The 24,159-nt window shown below is 40.7% G+C and overlaps 1 protein-coding gene across 2 annotated transcripts in view; it reads left to right on the top strand.

Annotated features, from left to right (window-relative positions):
• LOC122811530 (nitric oxide synthase interacting protein) overlaps window positions 1-24,159 on the top strand; it is a 344,453-nt gene that overhangs the window by 99,105 nt on the left and 221,189 nt on the right. For both annotated transcript variants that reach the window (XM_044083424.1, XM_044083422.1), the window contains one exon: window positions 18,973-19,114. In XM_044083424.1, the coding sequence (XP_043939359.1) occupies window positions 18,973-19,114 (142 nt within the window). The remainder of the gene's footprint in view (window positions 1-18,972; window positions 19,115-24,159) is intronic.

The raw sequence follows: 24,159 nt of genomic DNA on the forward strand, positions 1-24,159 counted from the left end.
CATTAGCCTTAAAGATATACTGCCATATTCACTGTCTCTTTCAGTCGAATTATGTATGTATGTGTAATAAGTATATATGTTATGATGCACACGCAGACAGTTACACACACACACATGGCTATATATTTGGGATATAATACAGTGTAGTATATGTAACTTTATTTTGATCACTGTAAGTTAACTTTAGTGTCATACTTTGCTTGCTTGTTTTGGGGTGTTTGCATTGATGTAAAATGTTTTTCTCTTTTTATGTGTTCAAAACATTTCATTAGGAGAGAATTTTAGTCTTCAGTGTCATGTTTATCCCTGGAAAAGTCCATTTGACTGGTTCCTTCAGTTCTCTCACAACTGAAGAATTTAACAGGACTCTCTACATTCGTCATATTGTTTTGTGGTGGTTCTTGCTGCACTACAGCTTTATTTGGCAACATGACATCAGGTGTTTCTGCAGCTTTTGGTTGTCACAGTTCTCACAGTCTCCGATTTGTTGCACCAGGATTGATTGTGATACTTCTGATTGCTCATCTTTTCAATTTCACGTTTTTGTTTTGTATGTGGGTTTGCTAGCCAAGGATCATCAGTACAAGTTATCCCAAAGGGGGGGTGGATGCTGCAGTCCTTCTTTGGCAGAGATACCTGTTAACCTGTTATCAGTTTGTCATCCATTCTCAATTGAACTATTACTAGATTATCCCACAAAGAAGACTGACTTACACAGAAAGAGGGCAGCAGTGATCCAAGAATGGACACCGTACAGTTCTGAAAGAATTTACCATAACGGTAAATGTCCTACTGATCATTGTTGCAGTACTGCATCCCTGTCTCCTTCCCACTTGCTGTTTGTACTAATCTCTTTGCACCCTGTGGACTGAGGGGGGCAGTTCCTCTCCCCTCTTTTAATCTGACCTTGATGTTTCTTTGCTCTATTTTCTTGGACTTCTCCAGGGTTCCTGGCTGTAGACAGTCTGGGGGATCTTGCATTTAAGTGTCCGTTTATGTATCCCTGTGCCCATGGGTTAAGTCGTACAGTAGCCATACAAGTAAATAGAAGGCTTTTGGCTTTGGTACTCGGTGGGACGTTAGGTTACTTTGGTGAGATAACCTATCAGTACTGGAATACTGCAAAAGTGACCAATAAAAGATACCTATTGTTATGACAAGATCTTGCATAACTGTACTTTATTCATTGTTTAATCCTTTTTTGCAGCACAACTTGTTGTGTCTCTTATGGGCAACGTAAATTCATAATCTTGGCTCTGTTCTTCAGCCTACTAACATAAACAAATATAGACTCTGTGGTATCATCTTGTGTTGTAATGACAATGAGTAAATTTATAATAAACTGGAACTTCTGCATGGTCTGTATGTGCTATAAATATTCTAGAAATGCTGTGTTTCTAAGTATTTGGCTATAAAGTATTGCCAGTGTTATTGCATGATATAAATAGTATGTAAATAATAGTGTTTCTTTAAGAGCAGTCTGGTAATTCTGTGTATTAGCTAGAGATGGAATTCTTTCATATTTGGCCAGTGGGTCATTGCAAGATCAATTATTTGATTTGTTTTTGAATAATTAGAAGGTTTTCTAAACTATGACATATTCACTAGAGTTTCAAGGGGGAAGGCTTATTGTCTTTTGTACCAGAAGACTGGAGTTTGAGTGGAGACAGTCACTGTCTCAGTAAAAAGTGAGTCCTATTGCTTGGAGATATATTCCTAGGAAGGATGGGTGTTTCCAACTGGCTAGAGTGAAAAGTTCTGGGAGAACTGTGTAGTTGTGAGCCTGGAATGGGATGCTGTAGGTGGGAAATATGTTAATTCAGCATCTGCAACAAATTATATTAGCTGGACCAAAGGTTTATTGTATATTTGGTCTTTTTGCTTAAACTGTGAGGACATCTTTTCATGGGTATATTTTTCTGTTGTTAATATCTAGATGTGGAGGGGTTGGAATGAGTAGCTTTGATGACTTTACCCACTCTGGGAGGGTGGGATTTCCTTTCATGGTAAGAACACATCCCCGGTGATGGGGTGTGCTGTAGTCACAGAACAGATGATGAATAATTGATTTCTTCGTGTTTCACTGTTGCAGTCATCACACTTGGGTTATCCTGCCAGGGGTAGCCCTCAGTCGGCCCGAATACCAGAGGCTTAGTATTTCTGCGTCGGTTGCTGTCACTTCAGGACTGACGTCAGGTCATCAGTGGTATAAAAACAGGCAGCCGATGCCATTACATCAGTCTTTCTTGCCGAGGAACCTGAAGCAGAAGCAGTTCGCACGAGTGCCTGTCGGCCGCTACCTGAGTTTTCATTTCTGAAAATGAATCATCTTGAAGTCTTCTAAAGCCAAGTACCCCACTGAGGATCCTTTTTTCTTGCTCTAACCGATGTCAGAAAAAGTTAATAATTGTCTCGCCTGTGGAAAGCAAATACCACACCGAGATTTCCATTCTTACTGCGTTACCTGTTTAGGCCCAGACGACGACGTACCTTGCTGCCGGTTTTGTGCTTTGTTCAACACCCAAACTATTCTCCATTGGGCCCTTATTGTAGCTAAATACTTTCATTCTCGATCTCCTTATTTCAAAATGGCTTCGGTAAGCCATCTGACTACCGATCTTTCAAAAAAAGTAAGGATAAAGACAGACCACACAGGTCCAAAACTGCTGACGACACTTCTGTTAAGCTAGTCACCAGTTCGTCGGTATTCATTGAGGTGCTTTCGCAGCCCCTGATGCCCGCTTCTATGGATTCGCAGGCCTCTACCTAGACATGTTTGGAGTCCGGTATGCAGCAAGACTCTTCTTTGACTACAGAACCTGTGGATGTCTCTACCTTGGATGGGTCCGGAGCCGCTGTGCAGGCACCGGCTTCTGAGGAAGTTCTTCACTTAGACACAAACAGATGACTTAATTTGCATCTTCAGTTCTTTCTAAAACTACCAAGTTTCTAAGGCCAAGAGTATGAGCTACACCTAAAAAACTGATGACCCAAACTCAAGCGCCTGCTTCTTTGTCAAAATCACAGATGCTTAAAATGGCGGAAGACCTGATCATGTTGATTAGGGGAATCCAGACTTCCCCTGCTAAAAGATAGACTTGTCCCCAGCAGCTTTATCTGACCAAGAGTCCAACGACTCTGAGGTTTCTGATTATGAAGATATGCCCTTATCTGCCTATGAGGATTCAGATGCAGAGGAATCCATTCCTTTTGCCTCCCCTCCAGGAGATTTTTCTTTTGGTGAAACCCTACATACTTTGAGAGAGCATTTCCATTGGGAATGTCAGTATTATCCTCAGTCCAAAAAGAGACTCTGGGAATTTTTAGACTTGCCACAGCACAGACCCTTAGCTATCCCTCCTGTTCTGGATGTATGGAGTCCAGTCTAACTCCTGATACCTTACCCCCTGCTCCCAGGAAACCTGACAGGTACTACAGAGTCCCTGACTCTCACAAATTTCTTTTAAAAATCCTACTGCCGACCCAGAGGTTATTTCCCAAGGACCTAAAGGAATAAAATCAACTACAGTTAAGAATCTCACCCCCTCGGACAGGGAATCCCGAGCTGTAGACAGATGGGGTAAAAAAGTATACACCTCTGCAACTCTTGCCATCAGTTCCACGTGCTGAAATACCAGCAACATACTATGGAACTTATTAAGAAAAATTATCTACCTTCCCTGACTGTGCAGAAAATAAAGAATTACAGGAGCTTATACACTCTGCAAGCCAAGTCAGCAAGCAAACCCTGCAATGTCGGTTTGACGCAGTAGAAGCATCTTGCAGGGCAGCAGTCACAGGTAAGGACCTTGTCTCACCATGTCAAATCATAATTATTGGATGCACCTGTGAACAAGGACAAACCTCTCTGGGACCAAAGCAGAAGAGGTTTTAAACAAGATGGAAGAAAAAGCTAAGTCTATGCAGACAGTCAAAGATTTTTTTTTAAGTGCAGCCTCAAAGATTCAGTAGGCATTGTCCCGCAAAACATTGGTCCTTTCCAGCCCCCTCAAGGCCACCTCAAACTAGACCTAGGGGAAACAGACCCCCCAGACTAAAGTCTCAGGGTATGCAGAGATCTAAGCAGTGGAGTACCTCCACTTCTAAAACAGGGAGTGCTAAGCCACCCCTTTATTGAAAGAATTCACAATGACTTCTCAACTTCTCTCTTTACCTCTGCCCAGTTGCTCGTGCCCCTAGGAGGAAAACTTGCCCACCATCTAAAAACTGGACCTCCAACACCAACGATCGATGGGTCCTCAACATAGTATCCAAGGGGTACAAATTTTATTTCCACACGCTGCCAACCCCAAAAGGGTTCCCAGACCTTTCTATAAACCACTGGGCAGAGGCATAAAACCAAGTTCAGTCCCTGATCTCCATAAGGGCAATTCATCCTGTTCCTGCAGAACAGATAGACCAAGATTTTTATTCCAGACTTTTCCTGGTACCCAGAAAAGAGGGCACTTGATGCCCAATCTTAGCTCTATCCATTCTGAACACCTTCCTGGTGGTACCTAAATTCAAAATGCTCACCCTACAGCAGCTTCTCCCTATGCTGTCCAAAGATGCCTGGTTAGCCACTCTAGATCTAAAGGAGGCCTATCCACACATCCCACTCAGGGACTCCTGTAGGAAATATCTATGTGTCAGGGCAGGACCTATGCATTATCAGTTCTCTGCACTTCCCTTTGGCTTGTTCACTGCTCCCAGAGTTTTCACAAAATGCTTGGCTCCAACCATTGTCTATTGCAGACAGAGAAATATTCAAATGTACCCCTACTTGGACGATTGCCTGACTGCAGACAGGAAAAGCTGTTGCAGCACCTGACATTTGTAAAGGACCTTCTAACTTCCCTGGGGTACACTATCAATGAAAAGAAATACAAACTTGTCCCCAGTCAGAAAATTGTATTTGTGGGAGCAAGCTTGGACACAGCATCATAGATGGCATTCCTTACTCCAGAAAAACAAACCTATCTGACAGGCTAATTCCCTCATATGGCCACCAAAACCCAGTTATCCACAAGGAAAATCCTGTAAGCTCTAGAGTTCATGGCCTCCTGCATCCTACTAATTCCATATGCCAGACTGCATATGAGGAAACTTCAGTGGTACTTAAAAAGTCTGGTGCCAACATTGTCAGGACCTGGAAACTGTCATACCTATGATGCATTGTCTAAGGAAAGAGTTCCCCTGGTGGGCAGCAGCATGCAGTCACAAGGGACTTCCCTTTACACAACTCCACGCTGCCCAGACCCTAACCACAGATGCATCGGCCTATGCCTGAGGTACACATCTGGACGGCAGGTGCATTCAGGCAACTGGAGCACAAATCAAATTCATCTTCACATCAACCAAAAGGAGATGCTAACTGTTCAGCATGCTCAGACAGCTTTCAGATCCCTACTCTCTCCGGGGCCCCTACTAATCAAAACTGACAACACCACAGTGATATGGTACATCAACAAGCAAGGGGGAACCCACTCTGCAGGCTAGCCATGACCCTCTGGAACACTGCCTCAGCCATGCATATTCACCTGCAAGCTCAATTCCTGCTGGGCAAACAAGACTCTCTAGCAGACAACTTAAGCAGAAATCTCCTAGACCCACACAAGTGGCAATTAAAACACAACACCTTCAGCCTTGTGACCCAGGAATGGGGTACCACGAAGGTGGACCTATTTGCCTCCCCCTACAACCACCAGCTCAGCAAATTCTGCACCAGGGATCCTCACAGCAAGGCCTGGAAAGTGGATGCCCTATCCTTCCAGTGGCAAACCTCTCAATCTATGCTTTTCCCCTTCTACCTCTTCTTACAAGAGTATTACTCAAGATAGGGGAGGAAAAACCAAGGGAAATCCTGAGTGCCCCATACTGGCCACACCAGCACTGGTACCCATTAGTGAGCTGTCTAGCAGACCTACTCCACAGGGGCCTATCCTTCTCTTCAATTAAGATCCATGATTCCGCCTTTCTTCTCGTACCCTCTCATCAAGCAGTTCCTGAGAGGGGCTAACAACTTAAGGCCACCAAAAAGAGCCCCTACCCCAGCTTGGGACCTTAACTTTGTGTTGGAAAAGCTCATGTTACCCCCCCCCCCCCCCCTTGAGCCTGCAGCATCAGCAGAGTTAAAGTTGCTGTCTTGGAAAACAGCCTTGCTTCTGGCCATCACTTCAGCCAGAAGAGTGTCTGAGCTACAAGCACTTATGGCTGTGGAACCCTTTATTATTTTTCATGCTGACAGGGTCTTTCTCAGGACTAACCCAATTTTCATGCCTAAAGTGGTGTCCAGTGTGGCTCTCAACCAATCTATCCATTTGCCCACTTTTTCCCTAATCCTCAAAATAAGGGGGAAAGGATCCTGCACTCTTTAGATGTGCACAGACAGCTCAGTCTACCTTGATGGGACTAAGGCCTTTAGGAAATCTGACCATGTACTAGTCAGCTTTGCACCAGGGGCAAGAGGGCAAGGCCATATCAAAGCAATCCATCTCCAAATAGCACACTGTAGCCTTTCTGTTACAAACACCATGAGAAACCACCCCCTCAGGGGGTCAGAACACATTCTACTAGGGCAACTTCAACCTCTACAACCTTTCTTAGAGGAGTCCCTACCAGAGACATTCTGGAAGCTGCAACTTAGAGTTCTGTTCATACCTTCACCAAGCATTACCACCTGCCTATCTTTTCTAAATCCAGAGCGGGCTTTGCAACCGCAGTCCTTTCTGGCCAGCCCCAACTCTTCTTGACTGCCTCCACCCATTCTTCAGCTTTGGGAATCAACCCAAGTGTGATGACTGCAACAGTGAAACATGAAGAACATAGTACAGTTGTGTACACTTAACATAAATGTAGATGTTAGAGTGTATTCATTGATGCAGTCCTTGTTTCCCACCCTCCAGCCCCCTTGTCTCTGTGTGTGTGTGTGTGTGTGTGTGTGTGTGTGTGTGTGTGTCTCTCTCTCTCTCTTCCTCACTCCTGGCAGGGTTATTGGTGTTTACTTTTTACTGGTAGTGTTTTTCCACCATAACTTAGCTCACAGTTTGGGGGCTCCTGACATTTGGGGCAAGAACAACTGATGTAATGGCATAAGCTGCCTGGTTTTATACCACTGATGGCCTGACATCAGTCCTGAAGCAACAGCGACCGATGCAGAAATACTAAGCCGCTGGTATTTGGGCCAACTGAAGGCTACCCCTGGCAGGGTAACCCAAGTGTGATGACTGCAACAGTGAATACACTCGAACATCTACATTTATGGTAAGTGTACACAACTGTACTTTTTCTGTGTCATTTAAAAGTTTGCACTGCAGTACAAAAATCATAGATGTCAGTATCCTAATAAGCTGAGAAATTCAAGCTAAGAGTCTTCCAGGATTTGATCCAGCTGTGGGGAACACCTCGGATTCGGCTATTTGTGTCCATTCCCAACAAACAACTAGCAAAATTCTGTTCTAGGACTCCATGCAAGCAGGCCTGGAAAGCAGATGCATTCACATTCCCTGGATTAGAAGGTTCCTATATGCTTTTCCACCCTTTCCATTGATATCCAGGGTCATCCTGAAGCTTCAGAAGGACTCAGTGGATGTTCTTCTTAGTCAGTTTTGCAGTACTGATTCTTGGGGCTTTATGCCATGCAGAAGCCCATTACTGGCCTGATTCCCAGTCTTTACAACATCCCTAGCCAATGGATGTCCAAGGACAAGTGTCTGAACATCAGGATATAAGACTGGCGTGTGGCACCATCATCTTTTCTTTCTATCTGTGCAGTCCAATGCACTATTCATTTTTATCTAATGCTCACAAGTACATTGGTTGCATCATTTTCACCACAACCTGCTTTCAGATAAGTACCCCATTGGTGAAAATGTTGTCTAATTATTGTTTGAAAAGATCAGTAACTGCTTGAAGTGTGTAAAGTAAAACCAACATAAAGATTTCCATTTTTTTTGTTTGTTTTGATAAGAATGTGAAGGAAGAAGATTCTGTGGATGCTGGGAAACCTTCAGCATCTGGTATCACTTTGCTGATGACTGAGGCAAGATGCCATTCAGTTATGACTACCTAAGCACAAATGTCGGTTGGGTCCAAAGCCGTTCAGCAGGCTATCACTTCCAATGTTTGAGTGTTGGTTACCAAGGGAAATGACTTTATTTTTTTGGCAATTGTGTACAAGCAAACTTCAGGGAACTGGATGGAAGCCTTGCTTTTAAAACCTCAGACATAAACCAAAGAAACCGGTTAGTTTGCCCCAGCCCATGACCCAGTCTTCATCTGCTTCAGCCCAGATTAAGGCATAGGACCTACTTAAGATAGCCCAGGAATTCATGGCCTTTATGAAGTCCAGTTAGACACAGCTGTCTGCCTTTGAAGCTTGGTAAAAGGAGGAGGGATGTTTCTCTTCAGGAGGAATCAGATTCCTCAGAAACTGAAAATGAGAGAGCGTTGTCTTATGCTGAGCACCTCCCTCCTCAATCTTTCCCTTATTCTGCTTTCCATAGTACTATCTTTTCTGCATTTCTTCCTGAGGATTTAACCTTTTGGGAGACCTTGTACAAGATGTAGGAGACAGTTAATTGGGAGAGCAAAGAATTTTATCAGGCAAAAACACATTGCAGAGAGCTCCTAAGCCTGCCATCTTCTAGACCACTTGCTATTCCCCAGGTTTATGTAGTTCTAGGTGATGTCTGTCTGCACCTTGACTGTCTGCCTCCTGCCCCAGAAAGGCAGATTGCTTTTATAGACTGTTTAACACCCACAAGCACCAATACAAGAACCCACAAGCAGATACCTCAGTAGTGTTTAGTGACTCCACCAAGGGTGCAGCTAGACACCCTTTACCTAATGACAGAAGTAGTAGATTGGATGCCTCTTCTCCCCTGCCTTAAAAAGGAACTGTTTTGGTGGAAAGACACCATTCTGTGTGCTCCACTGTCATTCCACATCCCAAAGAAATATTGCGAGTTGGAGTTCTGTAGGTTGTTCATAGATAGGCATGCTATTGCACATGCACTTGCACATACTGTGGTACACTGGCATTCTCTCCAAGATTAGTTTTCTGCCTTTCACCATTTGTGTGCCAGGATAGGCTTTGGTTCCCATGAATTTCTTAAAGTTGTTAACTGGAGGATGGATGAATCTTGTCCTACCCTAAATGTACATTGCCAGTTCAGTTGCTGTCACTAGCCTTTCTGTACATCATGAATAGAGACATTAGTCTGTAACAGTCCCTAGCCAATATATTCTGTGTGTCGTTTATGCAGTGTCTATGTATAAAAATAGGTAATGTCTGTCAGGGAAGCAATGCATTTAGGTAGCTGTTGTAGTTGAACGTTTAGATCCTTTGTGAAAATTGAGACATCTGTGAACTATTTTAGGGGTATGTGGGGTGGGTGGTTTCCAGAGAGAGAGAGGGGGGGGGGCAGCTGTGGATAATATGCATCTGGTTGACTGGAGGTTTAAGCTTCTGGTGAGAGAGTGAATGAGTGATGATTAGGAGTAATGGCAAGTCATGTGGAGTTTTTTTGTTCCATGGAGTTTTGCTGAGAGAGGAGGAAGCTGTTAAGGAGTAATAATTTAAAGAGCTGGGTATCAAGTAAGAAGTTGCTGAGAGATGAGGAAGCTGTTAAGGTGTAATACGTTAAAGAGCTGGGTACCAAGTAAGAGTTTTTAGTAAGGAGCTGTTTGGGGTTTTCAAAGGTGAGGCAATGTTTGTGTGGTGAAGAGTTAGTGGTCAACCAACAAGTGGATTTTAATGTGGCTTGGAGAGTGCTGACATTTTTTATGGAGACTGAGGCTGTTATGGGAAGGCCATACTCTAGTTGAGAGAGTAAAACTTTTACTTGTAGCAGAAGAGGTGAGCAAAGGGGAAATTGTTTAGAACCAGAGTAGTATGAAGTTTATTTTATTTATTTATTTTTTTTTTGCACGTTTTTTTTTTCTGTGGGATAATGAAAGTTCAGAGCTGGGTTAAGCCACAAGCCTCAGTATTTGAAATAGGTGGTGATTTTAATGATGTAGTTATTTAGGCCAGTGACTGGGAGATTAGATGGAATTGTAAGTGTCTCTTTCAGAGTTCCAAAAGCATGTTTTTGGTTTTAGAAAGGTTGAGTGTAAGGTTATGTTAGATAAGCCATTGCAGAAGAAGGTTCAGGTGAGATTAGAGTCAGTTTTAGGTACTGGACTAGTAGAGAACCATATCATCAGCATAAATAATAAGAACATTGCCATAATTTTTTAATGAGGATGGAAAAGAAAAAAGGAAGTGAAAGGAGCGTTTGAGGACATCTTTAAATAACCGGACAGTTTGAGAGAGCTTTACTTATTTTAACTTTGAAGTGTCTTTTTGTAGAAATTTTGAACATTGAGGAAGTCTGGGCTGATTCCTGTGTTAGTGAGAGCATTTGATAGCAGATGGTGGTCTTTGAGGTTGAAAGCTCAAGTAAAGTTGATAATGTCCTCTATCAGGTTCTAAAGTGCTTTAACCAGGCCAAAAGTCATACCGTCTGTGGGGAGAGAAGGTGGTACTGCTGATTTAAAGTGTGAAAGTTGAGAATAGACAATATTTTCAAGAATTTTGCCTAGGGTTAGAAGGATGGAGATGGGATGGAAGTGCAAGCAGTTTCAGGGGTTAGGTTGTTTCTGTAAAGATTTAGTTAAAACTGTTTTTCAGATATCACGCATAATGTTTTTACAGAGGCAGAGATTATAAATGTTGGTGAGAGGAATGGTAAGATGGTCTCTGCAATGGTAAGGAAATGAGGTGCACAGGTTGTCTGTGCTTGGGGGTGGTAGTTTGGATGCTGTTTAAAAGATTTTCAGTATCTTTTTAGTTTGTTTTATGTAGATGGGAGGAGTGGAGAGAGGAGGTTACTGAATTCTTACAGAAAATCCTTGGGTGTTAGTGTGGCTTCACCACACTGTAGAAGTTTGTTATTTGTGTCTATGCTTTTTTGCCCAAAGATAAAGTTGACTCATTTACAGAAGTGCTTGGAAGAGTTAGAGTTTAGTTTGTTTTGCTTTTTGTGGAGAGGATTTGGATCTTCTGATGGGTTATTTGGCAGTATTTCTAAGGTTGTGAATCTAGTCTCCTTGTTGAGGAGAAGGGTCAGCTTTTCTTGTGTGCCAGACTTCATCCCTGACATTTTTTAGTTGTTTGAGCTCTTTGGTTAACCAATTGAGTTTAGACTGTTTGAAAAATCTTTTTATCTCTGGGAAGAAGTGATCTTGGAGATGAATAAGAGTTGAGGTAAGTGTGCTTTCTGCAGAGTTGGGGTCATCCTTGGACATTAAAGAGGAGCAGGAGAGGCTGGCTATATGGCTTTGCTGTTTGGATATCCTTTCTTTTATATTGGGGTCTTAATGTCTTTAAGATTTGAATGTAGTTTTATACCTTAGTTGGTGATAGTCAATATAGTCAACAGTGGTTGCTGAGAGAAGGAGGGAGGAATGAGATATTGGAGAGAGAGGAAGGTATGCTTGTGATGATTAGGTCAAGGATGGAATGTTTGGAGGATCTGAATTTTGGTTTTATCAGATGTCTGATTACTTGAGGTTGACAATGTTTGCAGGAAAGAGAGGAGATATTAAAGGAGTGGGCACCTAGGAAATTGAAGTTAGGCATTGAGGAGGATGATATTTTTGGGGGTGATGGGGAAAAAGTGGAAGTAAACCTCCAGGAATGTATGGATCAAGCAATCCCTAATAAAATCAAGACCCTTTCCACCAAAGGCAGGCGCCCAGTCTGGTGGACCCCAGCCATAAACAAACTCTACAACAAGAGGAGAAAGCTACTACATGACAGAGCAAAATCCCTAAAAGGGAAGGCATCTCTGATCAATACTAGCAAAAAACTACGATCACTCATAAAATCATCCAAGGCCAACTTTGAGAGAAAAATCGCTAATGACACAAAAGACAATCATAAGGCCTTCTTTAGCTATGTTAGAAACCTGGGTGGAAACTCCCAGATATGCTCAGAATTAGTCCAAAATGATAAAAAAATCACTGAACCCACAGACATTGCCAACATACTGGCAGACAGGTTCAGTGCAAATTCCAAAAGGAGAAATATCTATCCCACCAGAGTCTAGCCTCCCAAACATCTCAGATGCCCAGGTGAGAGCTGCTCTCTCTAAAGCAAAAAACACAGCATCAATGGGACCGGACGGCGTCCCCTGCTGTGTGCTACACGAGCTCAGTGACGAACTAAACCCACACATAAGGCTGCTGTTTAATCTTAGCCTTACTACAGGATACGTACCCAAAGAATGGCGTACGGCAACTGTGGTCCCACTCCACAAAGGCGGTGCTTCTACGGACCCTGGAAATTACCGCCCCATAAGCTTGACGAGCCTTGTCTGCAAAGCTATGGAGAGGATCATAATGGAACTTATAAATAAAGACATTGGGGACCTACAGACACTGGATCCTACCCAATTTGGCTTTGTCAAGGGCAGATCCTGCCTCTTGAACTTGGTCGACTTTTTCGAAACAGTCACTAAGGCCATTGATGAGGGTAAGGCAGTTCACACAGCCTACCTTGACCTAGCAAAAGCGTTAGACACAATACCCCACTCGGGCATCATAGAAAAGCTCACCAGCTTAGATGTAAACCCATATGTCACAAGATGGGTTGCAAACTGGCTCAAGGACAGAACACACAGGGTTAGAGTTGCTGGTGCCATGTCAGACTCTAAGCCGGTCACGAGCGGTGTCCCACAGGGCTCAGTCCTGGGCCCCCTCTTGTTCGGCATTAATTTTTTTGAAGTGCAGGCAAACCTAGGGGGATTGTGCCTTACAAAATTTGCAGATGACTGCAAACTGGGCACCATAATTGACACTCCATCAGACACAGACATCCTCCAGAGAGGTCTTATAGAAATGGATAACTGGTGCCAGAGCCATGGCCTTAAGCTAAATGCCAAAAAATGTATAGTCATACCCTTTGGGAAAAACAAGGTAACCCCTAATTACCACATAGGTGGTAATCCATTAAACATGGAAGAAGTTATCAGGGACCTGGGGACCCAAGTTGACAGTAACCTCTCTTTTGACACTCACATTGCCAAAGTGGTTAGGAAGACCTTCTACATTGCCCACCTGATCATGAAGGGATTCACATCCAGATCAGGAGAGGTCATTGTACCCCTGTACTCTTCACTTATCAGACCAATGATTGAGTACAACGCCCCATTCGGAATGTACATTACCCGACACCTGCAGCAGTTGGAAATACCCCAAAAGTTCCTCACCAAAAGGATAAAGGGGCTCAAACATATGTCATACGATGCCCGACTGAAGAAACTCCAGCTCTATTCAGTCGCATACCGTCGGCTCAGAGGTGATCTGTGCCTGACATACAAGGCCATGTCCAACCCGGAATTAATGGACATGCTCCACCTCAAAAAATCCAAATCCACCAGAGCCACGAGAGCAAGAGACTTAAACCTCAACACGGATATAAATAGGACGTGCTGGAGGGACAGATTCATCACCCAGAGACTCCCTACACTATGGAACAGAATCCCAGTCCATGTGAGGCAGAGCCCCTCACTGACTCTGTTCAAGAGAAATCTTGACGAGTGGATGGGAGATCGTAGGTTTACCCCGGGAATCATCTCTGTGTCACTGCTGGACAGAGGCACAGCAAACTAATGGGTATAGTATTCTCATCCTAAGGGGTGGTGAAAGCCACACACACTCTGGCTAGGCTTATAAATGCCCTAGGGCAGATAGCCTAGTATAAACCTATGAACCTATAAGTGTGGTGAGTTTGTACATGGAGGGCAGAAAAATATTTTTTTTGTTAAGTAATGGAAATTTTAGCAGGATTCGGTGTGGATTAGTGTGTGATGTGTCATTGGCTTGGGCAGCGGGTTTTGTGTGTTTCTTGCACGTGATTGTTGTTCCCCCACCTGGGTTTTTCCCACATCTAAAGTCATGGTGAGCATTGTTTGAGTTAGGAGTTACCAGACATAAGCCAGGATTCAGTTATTGCAAGTATATTTAGATTATGATGGAGAGAGAGCGTTAATCTGATCAGTGTAGGTTTTGATGCTAAGAGCATTAAGGAGAGCACAGAAGAGATTATGCAATTTTTTTTTGAAAGAGTGGGGTAGAAGTTGTTGGGGCACATGTTTTCTTCTATGTTGTCCATTAACAGAAGTTAAGGCATGGTTGGCTAAGTAGGATGTGAGGTTTAGGGCTCTTGGAAAGGAGTAGGTATGGGTGCCTAGTTTTAGAAATGACTAATAAGTTTGTGGGGTTGAGTTGCTTGTTGTCCTTTCAAGTGGTGTGGCTTAAGAATGTAAGAGATCATGTGGGTGTAGGAGAGATGACAGCTGGATGAGACTGATGAGTAAATTGTGAGAAGTTTATAGCCTTTTTTATAGCGTTTGGGAAGTGCTGGAATAAAGAGATGTAATAATAAAGATACATGGAGTAGGAGACTAGAAGTGATTATGTTTGAAAGTAGAGGAAAAGTAGCACAGTAATTGTTATTCCTGGGGGTATTGTGTTGTGTTTAAGGGGAGGGTAAAATTGGAAAGGAAGCTGGTGGAGTGTGGAACGAATAAATGGAGGAGCTGGCAGGATGTCCTGGGGAACTGAGGGTGTAATAGGATGGAAGCAAGTCAGCAGGAGCTAATCCATGCATACATGCTCATAGACTAAGTTCCCCTCTGCTAATGAGGGCATCCAAGGCAAAATCATGAGATCGGGAATGACTAAGGCAAGGATTAACTTTGAGTACTGTAGCAGTGCACTGTGCTACCCTAAGAATCCTGCCAAAAGTCTTGTGTGAACCAGGAGGTTAAATGCTGTAATCCACAAAACAAACAAACCAAAAAAAGGTGCAGTACTTCAGGAATCCCAAGGTGGATGCACACTAGGTTGCCAGAAATGGGTACGCACTGGCAGGATGTCCTGGGGAACTGAGGGTGTAATAGGATGGAAGCAAGTCAACAGGAGCTAATCCATGCATACATGCTCATAGACTAAGTTCCCCTCTGCTAATGAGGGCATCCAAGGCAAAATCATGAGATCGGGAATGAGTAAGGCAAGGATTAACTTTGAGTACTGTAGCAGTGCACTGTGCTACCCTAAGAATCCTGCCAAAAGTCTTGTGTGAACCAGGAGGTTAAATGCTGTAATCCACAAAACAAACAAACCAAAAAAAGGTGCAGTACTTCAGGAATCCCAAGGTGGATGCACACTAGGTTGCCAGAAATGGGTACGCACTAAGTGGAACTTACCCACTGTTAACGGTAAGTCATTGAATTGGCAAAAACGCAACTGTTAAAAGCACTCTGAAAACCCATTACATGTCATTTACACAGAACCCCCCTTGGTAACAAAATGGTTACCAGTTACATGCCTGCCTATTTTACATTTTTGTTGCCTGATTACACAGGGACATACACGGTCTCCTCCCCATCCCCTGTACTTATGCTTTTGTATTTCTTTTCTCCTCTTTAAAGCAGTGGGCAGAGTGGGTACTTTTAATAACCAGACAACACAGTATCGTACAGGGGAGGGTCTGTAAATGCAGGACAGAGGATGTAGTGAGAAAGAATATTGAATAATTTGTATACTAAACTCTAATAAAATCATGTGTAGCCTGAGACTAAAAAAAAATCTGTAGTACTTGTTCTTCATTTATGATTGTATCGTACTATTTTGCTTTAGTTATAAGCTATATGTGCTTAGATGACAGGGGCTCTAATAAAATTTAAAGTTGAAGTTGAAATCCTTTTGTTAATGAACATGAGTATGTAGAATAAATTACATATAGAACATGACTAGAGGGTATTTATCCATTTGGAGCACATGCTTTCGGTTAAGCCCCTATTTATTGTGTTTTTTTTTTTCAATCTGTAAGATGTAGTAAAAAAAAGAAACCAAGTTACGGTGTTATAATGTGCCTTTTATGTGAAAAAGCACCTACATAGAGTTGATCATTGTCATTTCATTTTTAAACATACTGTAAAGCTGTGCATAGGAAAGGAATTCTCACTGAAATGTTGAGCCTACTACTAAGGCGTGCATGAAATCTTATAAATGACTTCAGGTACTTTCTTTTGCCTGGTTTTGTTATCAGTTTTCATTTCATGCTTGTTAATACAAATAGTTAGCTGGTTTTCTTCCTGCACATGCCTGCTTTTCAGTGCTAAGTGCCTCTTCCTCTCCATCTGGAATCCAAAGCAGCCATCCTCTCTCACCAGGGCTGTGTTGTCTCTTACAGCAACCTTAAGCATTGAGAATGTAATACTTGAAAGATCTTGAACCGTTTCTGGTTTTTTTTTTTTTTTTTTTTTTTTTTTTTTGCTGATCTGAAGAAAATGGTTACAATTTTTCTCTAATTTTTGAGTGTGCACTGATTTATAAAACCAAAACAACATTTTTTGTTTCCCACTAAAGGATACTTTGTACTTTGTTTCTGAAATAACTGAATGGGTATATGCATTCCGCTTGATTATGGTTTCATTGTAGTGCCATTTTAAGTTATCCTCTGTATTCAGCCAGACGTATTTTAAATGCTACAGCTTTGCCTTCTTAAAATAAGTAACAAATGTTCTTATGGAAGGATGAAGCCTTCTGGACTTTAACATACTTGAGTGCCTTTCATTGCTTAGGGAAAGGAGAGAAACTAATGTAAAATTTAGCATCAGGTGCTCTTTAATAATTTCTGTAAATTAATTCTGCCTAAACTAACTTTAGTTTTGCTAGTATTTTGGACAGAAGTAAAACCTTAAACAGTTCTTTCTCTAATTCCCAGTATTCTTATTTTTATAATTTTGTTTTGCTACAGAAATGATTTCTGTTGCTGAAAATCGGATGAGGGAATGATTTCACTTTACTAGAACTGGTAAAAAAAATCTTTGTCTGGAGGAAGTTTTTCTGTAGTAGTATGTTACAGGCTACAGTTGGTATGTCCTTGCTGAGCTTGGTTGGTTCCTGCTCCTTCACTGGCTAGTGATTTGGTTTTCACTCTTGCCACACCACCACTGGATGTGAATAGTCTGGCTTTCACTCTTTCACATGATTGATGGTTATTCATCCTTCCTTCTCTGTCTTTTCTATACCTTCAGAGCACAGTAATAGGGGATTGGCCTGGCTGTAACCTACAAATGGTTTGATTTCTGTTTTTTCTCAACTGTATGTGCATTTCATATTCTGACTAATCCAGGGAGAGTTCCTCTCATGCTGTCAGTTCATCCCTGTATAGTCCCTTCACTGTTTACCTTGTCTTCAGACTGATTTTGATTGATACTTTTGCAACCTTATGTTTTAACAACTACCTTTGTTTGTACTTGACAGCATAGGGTTAACAAATTTGCTTCTGTTGTTAACTGATATGGCGGTCATGTGATTGTTTACTATTTAAATATTGTAGAGTTTGTTGTATTTTTAGATTCTGATGAAGTCTTGGTTATAGACGGACGAAAGTGCTTAATCTTGTTGGCTCATTACTAATAAATTTTTTTAACTTCTCGCTGGTGTCTTCAGTTCCTTTAGTTTTTGGATTGTTTGTATTTGTTAAAACTATAGTGTTTCGTGGTCACTGTGTAGCTTGAGGATACAGTTTTACCTTGTCACATGCTTTAAGACTGTAATGTTTTGTGACTACTATGTGCAGTGTTGGTACAGTTCAGCCTTCTTTGCATTATACTCAATAAAAAGTGAAGAAAGGCACCAACGATAACCAGAATCCACACAAAAAGTACCTCAGGACTGGAAACACACAAGGTGCTGTTACAAAAACAGATTTGTTTCACAAATCCATGAACTGGACTCTCAGCATACAAAACACATATTTGCTTTATGCTGAGTTTAAGACCTTTATCGTCTTTGGACTACAATGGCAGTCTCTAAAAATGTATCACAAGGAAATGGAAATCATCTGTCATTCCAACATGAGATGATTTTCTAATTTTATTGAAAGATGTAGCACTGTTGGAAATCAAAGTCAAGGAAATGAGAATCTTTCCTAGGAAATGGATTAATAATCCTTGGGAGAAAGTTTGTTCACTTATTGAGACACTTAGACACAATTTTATCTTCATGAGAGGAGAAGAAGCAAAATGCCAATTTTTAATAATGTGTCACTTTTTGTCTGTGTATTTAAGATTGTTTTCCTTTTTTCATTATCTGGTTTGAGGCCATTGTACATATTGTAAATAGTTCATTACAATTTATTCTTGCTTGATCTGTAAAGTTTATTAATTGTTTGAAAAAATCAATAAAATTATTTGAGCAAAAAAAAAGAATGTAGTTTACATATTGATACTGCATTGGAGAATCTCGTTTGGTAAATTCATCTAGTTGTGGAGTGAAGGGTAGGAAGATCTTGGTAAAACTCTTTACAGACTAACTTTTTGAGGTAGTGGGGTATGAGGGGTAGCTGAAAAAAGCACTTACATTCATCCTTTGCAGTTGCATGGAAATATGATCAAAAGGTAGCAGCAGTGCCATGTTTATTGCTGGAATCGTCAGCAATTTGTATACTATGTCATTGCTGCTTGAAATTCAAGCAGCTTTGTACCACTGAGCCTTGTGGAGATATAAAAAATGTGGAATTAGATTCTTAATTTTTGAAAACCTTGCTTTGATTTAGGCATACTGATACAGGAATGTTTTGCCAACTCTATACACTCCACGTAAAGGAAAACCATTGTCTTCACTGTTTTGGGGTTCAGGTCTTGCAGGACTGCAAGAGCCATGTTCTAGATGCAAGTGGTAGGTTGTTAGAAAGTTGAGCAGAGACCGAGAGCCATGACATTCTGTATGGGCACTAAGTACCAGTAGGAATCATCTTTTTCTCATGGGCATGCATTTATATCTGGTTGCGTTAATTTATTTAAACAGGAGAAGCACCTGCTTACCATACTTTAGTACTGTTTGTCCCTCTCTCTTTACAGTTTTCGTCAGTTTCTTTGCAGTCTAACAAGTGTGTTTTTAAATCCCTAGGCATATGAAAAGCAGAAGAATTCACAAAAGGCTGAGCTTGAAGAATTGTCAAAAGCAGCTAAGGAATCTAAACTTAAAGCATTTATGGAGAAGGAGGGCACCATTGTCAGCAAACCACTGAACCCATTTGCTTCAAAGACAGGTAGTTTCTCAAACTGTGGTCACACTGTTGCACTGAATAACAACTTTCTTATTTTTGCTGGTCTGCAGGCTGCTGTGGAGATGTGTGATTAACTTATGGTTATGTTATTTAAATGCATCTTGCCTGCCGTGGAGAAGGCCTGCTACGGGAATTTCAAGTGCGAAGCCATATTTGGACAGAAAGTGTCAGACCTATGAACATGCTTTTCATGATTCTTTTATTTACCTTTGAAATGTGTTTTATGGCCTTCTGCTGCAGAGCCAAGACTAATCTTTGGAGTAGAATGTTGAAGTAGACTTAACTGTAATTTCTAAGTACAGAGTTGGTGTGTACTAGTCTGTATGTGTGAAAGGTGCTAGGAGTGAAGTGGGTCTGATGATTTTTTTTTTTTTTTTTTAGGCCCCATAAATATATGCCACCAAAATACTTTTTCAAACCTGATTCTGAATGCTGAGTGGATTGTGCCATCTCCTGTCCTCTTCTGCCTTTTTTTTTTTTTGTGGTGGTGGGCTTGTATTCCATGACGAAAGAAATTGGCACTTTTGTGAATTACTTGTGTTCTTGTAGAAACAAGACATGAAATGATCAGTAATGGAAGCAAATAAGCTATTGAAAATTAATTCATGCTCATCGCACACAGTATGTGTGTGTGTATGTGTGTGTCTCAGTGTCTGTGCACAGTGGTGGGTGTACTAGTAGGCAGTAGTCAGTTTCATTTTTTAAACCAACTCTGTCAAAGCCATATACTAAATTTTTAGCATTAACCAAAACTGTAGTGGAGTGGCTGCTATAAAAGAGATGGTTCTTTTCCCCAATAGGCATTTGTTGTATGGTTTAGTTTTTTTCCTGGGTGTTGCAGGGATACAGTTCTTTACAGTGGGAGGTGGCACAAGGTTTTTGCTCTCCATATGAAATGTTTATTTTTATTCAGTTTTGTCCATTTGTATTCAGTCAGGGTTCTTTCCATGATCTTCACCAGTTATTCTAGTAGCTTGACAGTTCCACACTTGAGAGTTCAGCAGGACTTGTTTGACAGTGGTGTGGCATTTGTTCAAAATCATACAGATGATGAGGTTTTCTGTGGTGTAGCTTAAGACAATAGTGCTAATGTTCACACACCATCTTACCTTCTTTCCTAATGATGGTAGTAGTAGTATTGCTATTCAAGCCTTTTCGAATATTTTATTGCTCAGTATTTGGAGATTGAAAAGCACGTCTCCTCCTTTCATTTCTTCACAGGGATTTATTACACCATTAAGACCGTTAGTCCTGCTTCATAATTTGCATTGTGAAGTCCTTTGAGGAAGGCACTCCCTGCAGTTTCAGAATTTCCGTAGCAATAGAACACCTTCTCTGATTAACTGGCTGCGCCATCACTCACTAACTGTAAAGTGGTGAAAAACGGGTTTTATTGCTCACATTGGAACTACTTGATTTTCAAAACCACTTTGGAAAGGCATGTCCTTTTGGCAGCTCCTGTACTGGTATGTTCTGAAGAAGAAAAAATGAGTTGAATCTGGTTTATTAGTAGTAGTAGGTGAGTGCTGGAAGTCTATATTTATATTTAATGTTTTATTTTCATTCTGCTTATAGCATGATATAACATTTTATAAAGTGTAGCTGTTTTGCTAACACATTACCCTGATATTTTTTGTGAACATGTGAAAGCATGTCTCACAGTCCTGTGAAGTGTCTTTTTGTTCTGCACTGAGGTTAAAAGAAACAGCAGTATGTTGTGTGAAGGTGGTGCTGCCTGGTTCAAGCCTATAGAGTTGAAAAAATTATGGGAGTAATATCTTCTAGTTATCAAGCTTTAAGTATTGAATATGCATTTTTTTCTTTGGAGTTCTTCCTGATTTCTGCCATATCTGTTTTGGGTTCTTGTTGCTTTTTACCATTTCTGGTATGCTCCTTTACTGAGTTTAAAATCTGAATCTTCTGTCCAAGGACTACTATCTAAAACAGGGGTGTCCAACCTTTTGGCTTGCTGGGGCCGCATTGAGTGAACAGAAATGGTCTTGGGGCCGCATATAAAATATATCATATAGTTAACTCTTTCGTTGCTCCGGAAGACCACAGTCGACCTCCTGGCTGTACTGTAGATGCGTTTGAACAATGAATAAATGTAATAAATGCCTAATATGTACCTTCAAATTCTAATTCTCATTCTAATTCTAATTCTCTAAACTAACAGTTAACTCTAACATCTTAGTTGATATCTATATATATATATATATTTTTTTTTTTTTTTTTTTTTACAAATAGATATTCACTACAGCACTAGCATTTTTCACTGGGAAAACCATTCCAGCAGTCCAACTACGTAAAATGTCAACATCAGCAGTCCTACAATACTATAATCCACAAAAATAACCCAACAGATTTGCAGTAAAGCAAATAATTCACATTACTGACTTAATAAAACAATTCTGAATAAGCTACAAGAGGGTCTCACCCAAACAAATAACTGGTGCCAGAAAAATGGCCTCAAGCTAAATGCCAAAAAATGCATCATCTTCCCCTTTGAGGAGAGTGATGTCCCCACAAATTATCACATTAATAACAATGTTGTAAGCATGCAATAAGTCGTATGGTACTTGGGCACCCAGGTTGATAGAAGCCTGACTTTTGACCACCATGTTGTCTCCTTTATAAGGAAAGCTTTTTACATGGCCCACTTCATTAGTAAGGGTATCTCCATCCAGGGACAAGGCGGTCATAACATCCCTGTATTCTTCCTTTACAACAGCCATTATTGAGTGCAATGCCCCTTTTGGCATGTGCCTCAGCAAAACACCCTGCCAAAAGAAAGACTACAACCATTTCTGACAAAAAAGGTCAAAGGACTAAGTTCACTTAGTTATCCAAACAGACCAAAAAGCTTCTTGCTTTCCTCTGTCTCTCACTGGCCCCTATAAATTTCATCATTGGTTTGCTTTTCAGGCTAAGAAAGATCCTGCCTTAAGAGACTTCCTCTACCTCAGAAATACTGGTTATACTTAAAACGCTCACTACAAAGACCACAGCTTTCACTGCAACATAAACAAGCCACTTTTTATGGACAGGTTCTTGACACAAAAACCTTCAACTTCTATAAAAAGCTCTTCTCATTATCAAACAGTGTAGTTCAGCAACACGATAGCTGGATGGATAGCCATAAATGTAGTCCTTGGGTAAGTAGCATAGCCTTCATCAAACCAGATGGAAAATCCACATACTAACCTTTCCCAGCTGGATGGCTAAGATCTAATATTGGTTACTCAAATCTAGTTCCCTAAGAAGAGGGGCATGTTTAACTAAGAATTCCATTTGCAAAATTATATTCAGCTATGTACAAACAGCTTTCTCCTAAAAACTTAACTCATTGATATTTGCCTTGCTGTAATTATAACTGTAAAAAAATGTTTAAGTTTATTCTGTACCTCACTGATTCTCACTGTTACGAAATGTAATCTCTGCCATATTGTATGAGTACTACATCCATAATTTGCTGTCTCTCATGTATTATATTGTTTTGTGTTATTTTTGGAGCTTTTCTCCCCGGGCCTCCGCTGAAAATGGACCTGTGCCCAGTCGGACCTTCCCTGTAAACAAATGTAAAATAAAATAAAAATAAACTTCCTTCCAATCTAAAACCATTTGACAGACATTTTAATTTGTGCAGAAGTTACTCACAGACTGACAGTTTACTGAGCTGTAATGCTGACCTTCGCTTTTGAAAAAAACAAATTCCCAGACTTTGTCAATAGTTCCAAGTGTAGAGAGTATTATTTATTTATTATATATTTATTTATTTTTGGAAAACATCTTTAAAAGTGTTAAACTGATTACACACCCAGAAACACAGAAAAGTTATTGTGATTATGTAAACCACAGACTGCTGCAAGAAATCAAAGTCACATTAGCACTCTATGCTTATGTCCGAACAGATGAATCATACCTGTCAATTCCAAAAGAAGTAAAGTAGCTTAATAAGAAGCTTATTTGCAAGGTTACATGGCAGTTTATATTAGAAATGAACAGAGATATTAAAAAGGATCTGTTTTTCATAATTATGCTGAAAAGTCTTCCAAGGTAAATACAACTTCTGATTTAGTATGGAACCATACCTCTCAACCTTAGAGCAAGAAATCTGGACAAAGCGAAAAGTAAAAGTGGGACACAGGCCCAAAAATAGTTATGCATCACAGACACCATTGAAACAACTGAAGCTGCAAACATTATACATCACTTATAATCTTTCTATCCCATTATTGTCAGTTAAGCATTATATGGCTCATTCAGTCCTGCCTTCTTTTGCATCAAAGAAAACCATGATTTGAAATGACAAATGCATTAAAAATAATAAATAAAACACATTGCATCAACATCCTGCAACTTCCTACCTGCAAGCAACCACAGAGCTTTCACTGAAACTAGGGATGCTTGTTTCCCCAGAATGACAGCTCTCCCTAATTAAGTCTAATGGTATACAATTTACCACTATCTGGATTACCTGAAATAAATTAAATTATGGCCTGTAAATTGAAAGTACACTTTGTTTAATTAAACTATATTTCTAAGCCCACTTACTATATTTTTTCAGTAACATCCCAATATCCATTTACAGGTCACTTTACAAGACATTGGCAGTGGTAGACTTGGCATCCTTCAGAACCCCACAGGCCCACGCTAATACATTGTTCATTAAATGTAAATATCCATCCACTGTAAATGGCAAGAAGCTATGACTTAAAAAAAATCTACTTCTGACATGCATACCCAAGTATTAGGTTTTGAAACAAATAAACATATTCTCCACAGTCCGTAAGTCTCTGTCTTTAATAATCATCTACTGTTGCAGCACACACATACACACTAAAATCCCCAACATTTAAAAAATGACATTGTGCCCACTTGATTTGCCAGTATTGATGATCCGCCAAAGCTATGCTTACTGTTGTCCAATCTACCACTGCTTAGAACCCACCAATGAAAAAACAGTACTAGGTGCTTTTTTGTTTCTCTGAAAAAACAATACAACTTTATATGCAACAGTCCCACAT

Source organism: Protopterus annectens, chromosome 9.part0 (assembly GCF_019279795.1).
Source record: "Protopterus annectens isolate FY-2018-M chromosome 9.part0, PAN1.0, whole genome shotgun sequence".
Classification (NCBI taxonomy): Eukaryota; Metazoa; Chordata; order Ceratodontiformes; family Protopteridae; genus Protopterus; species Protopterus annectens.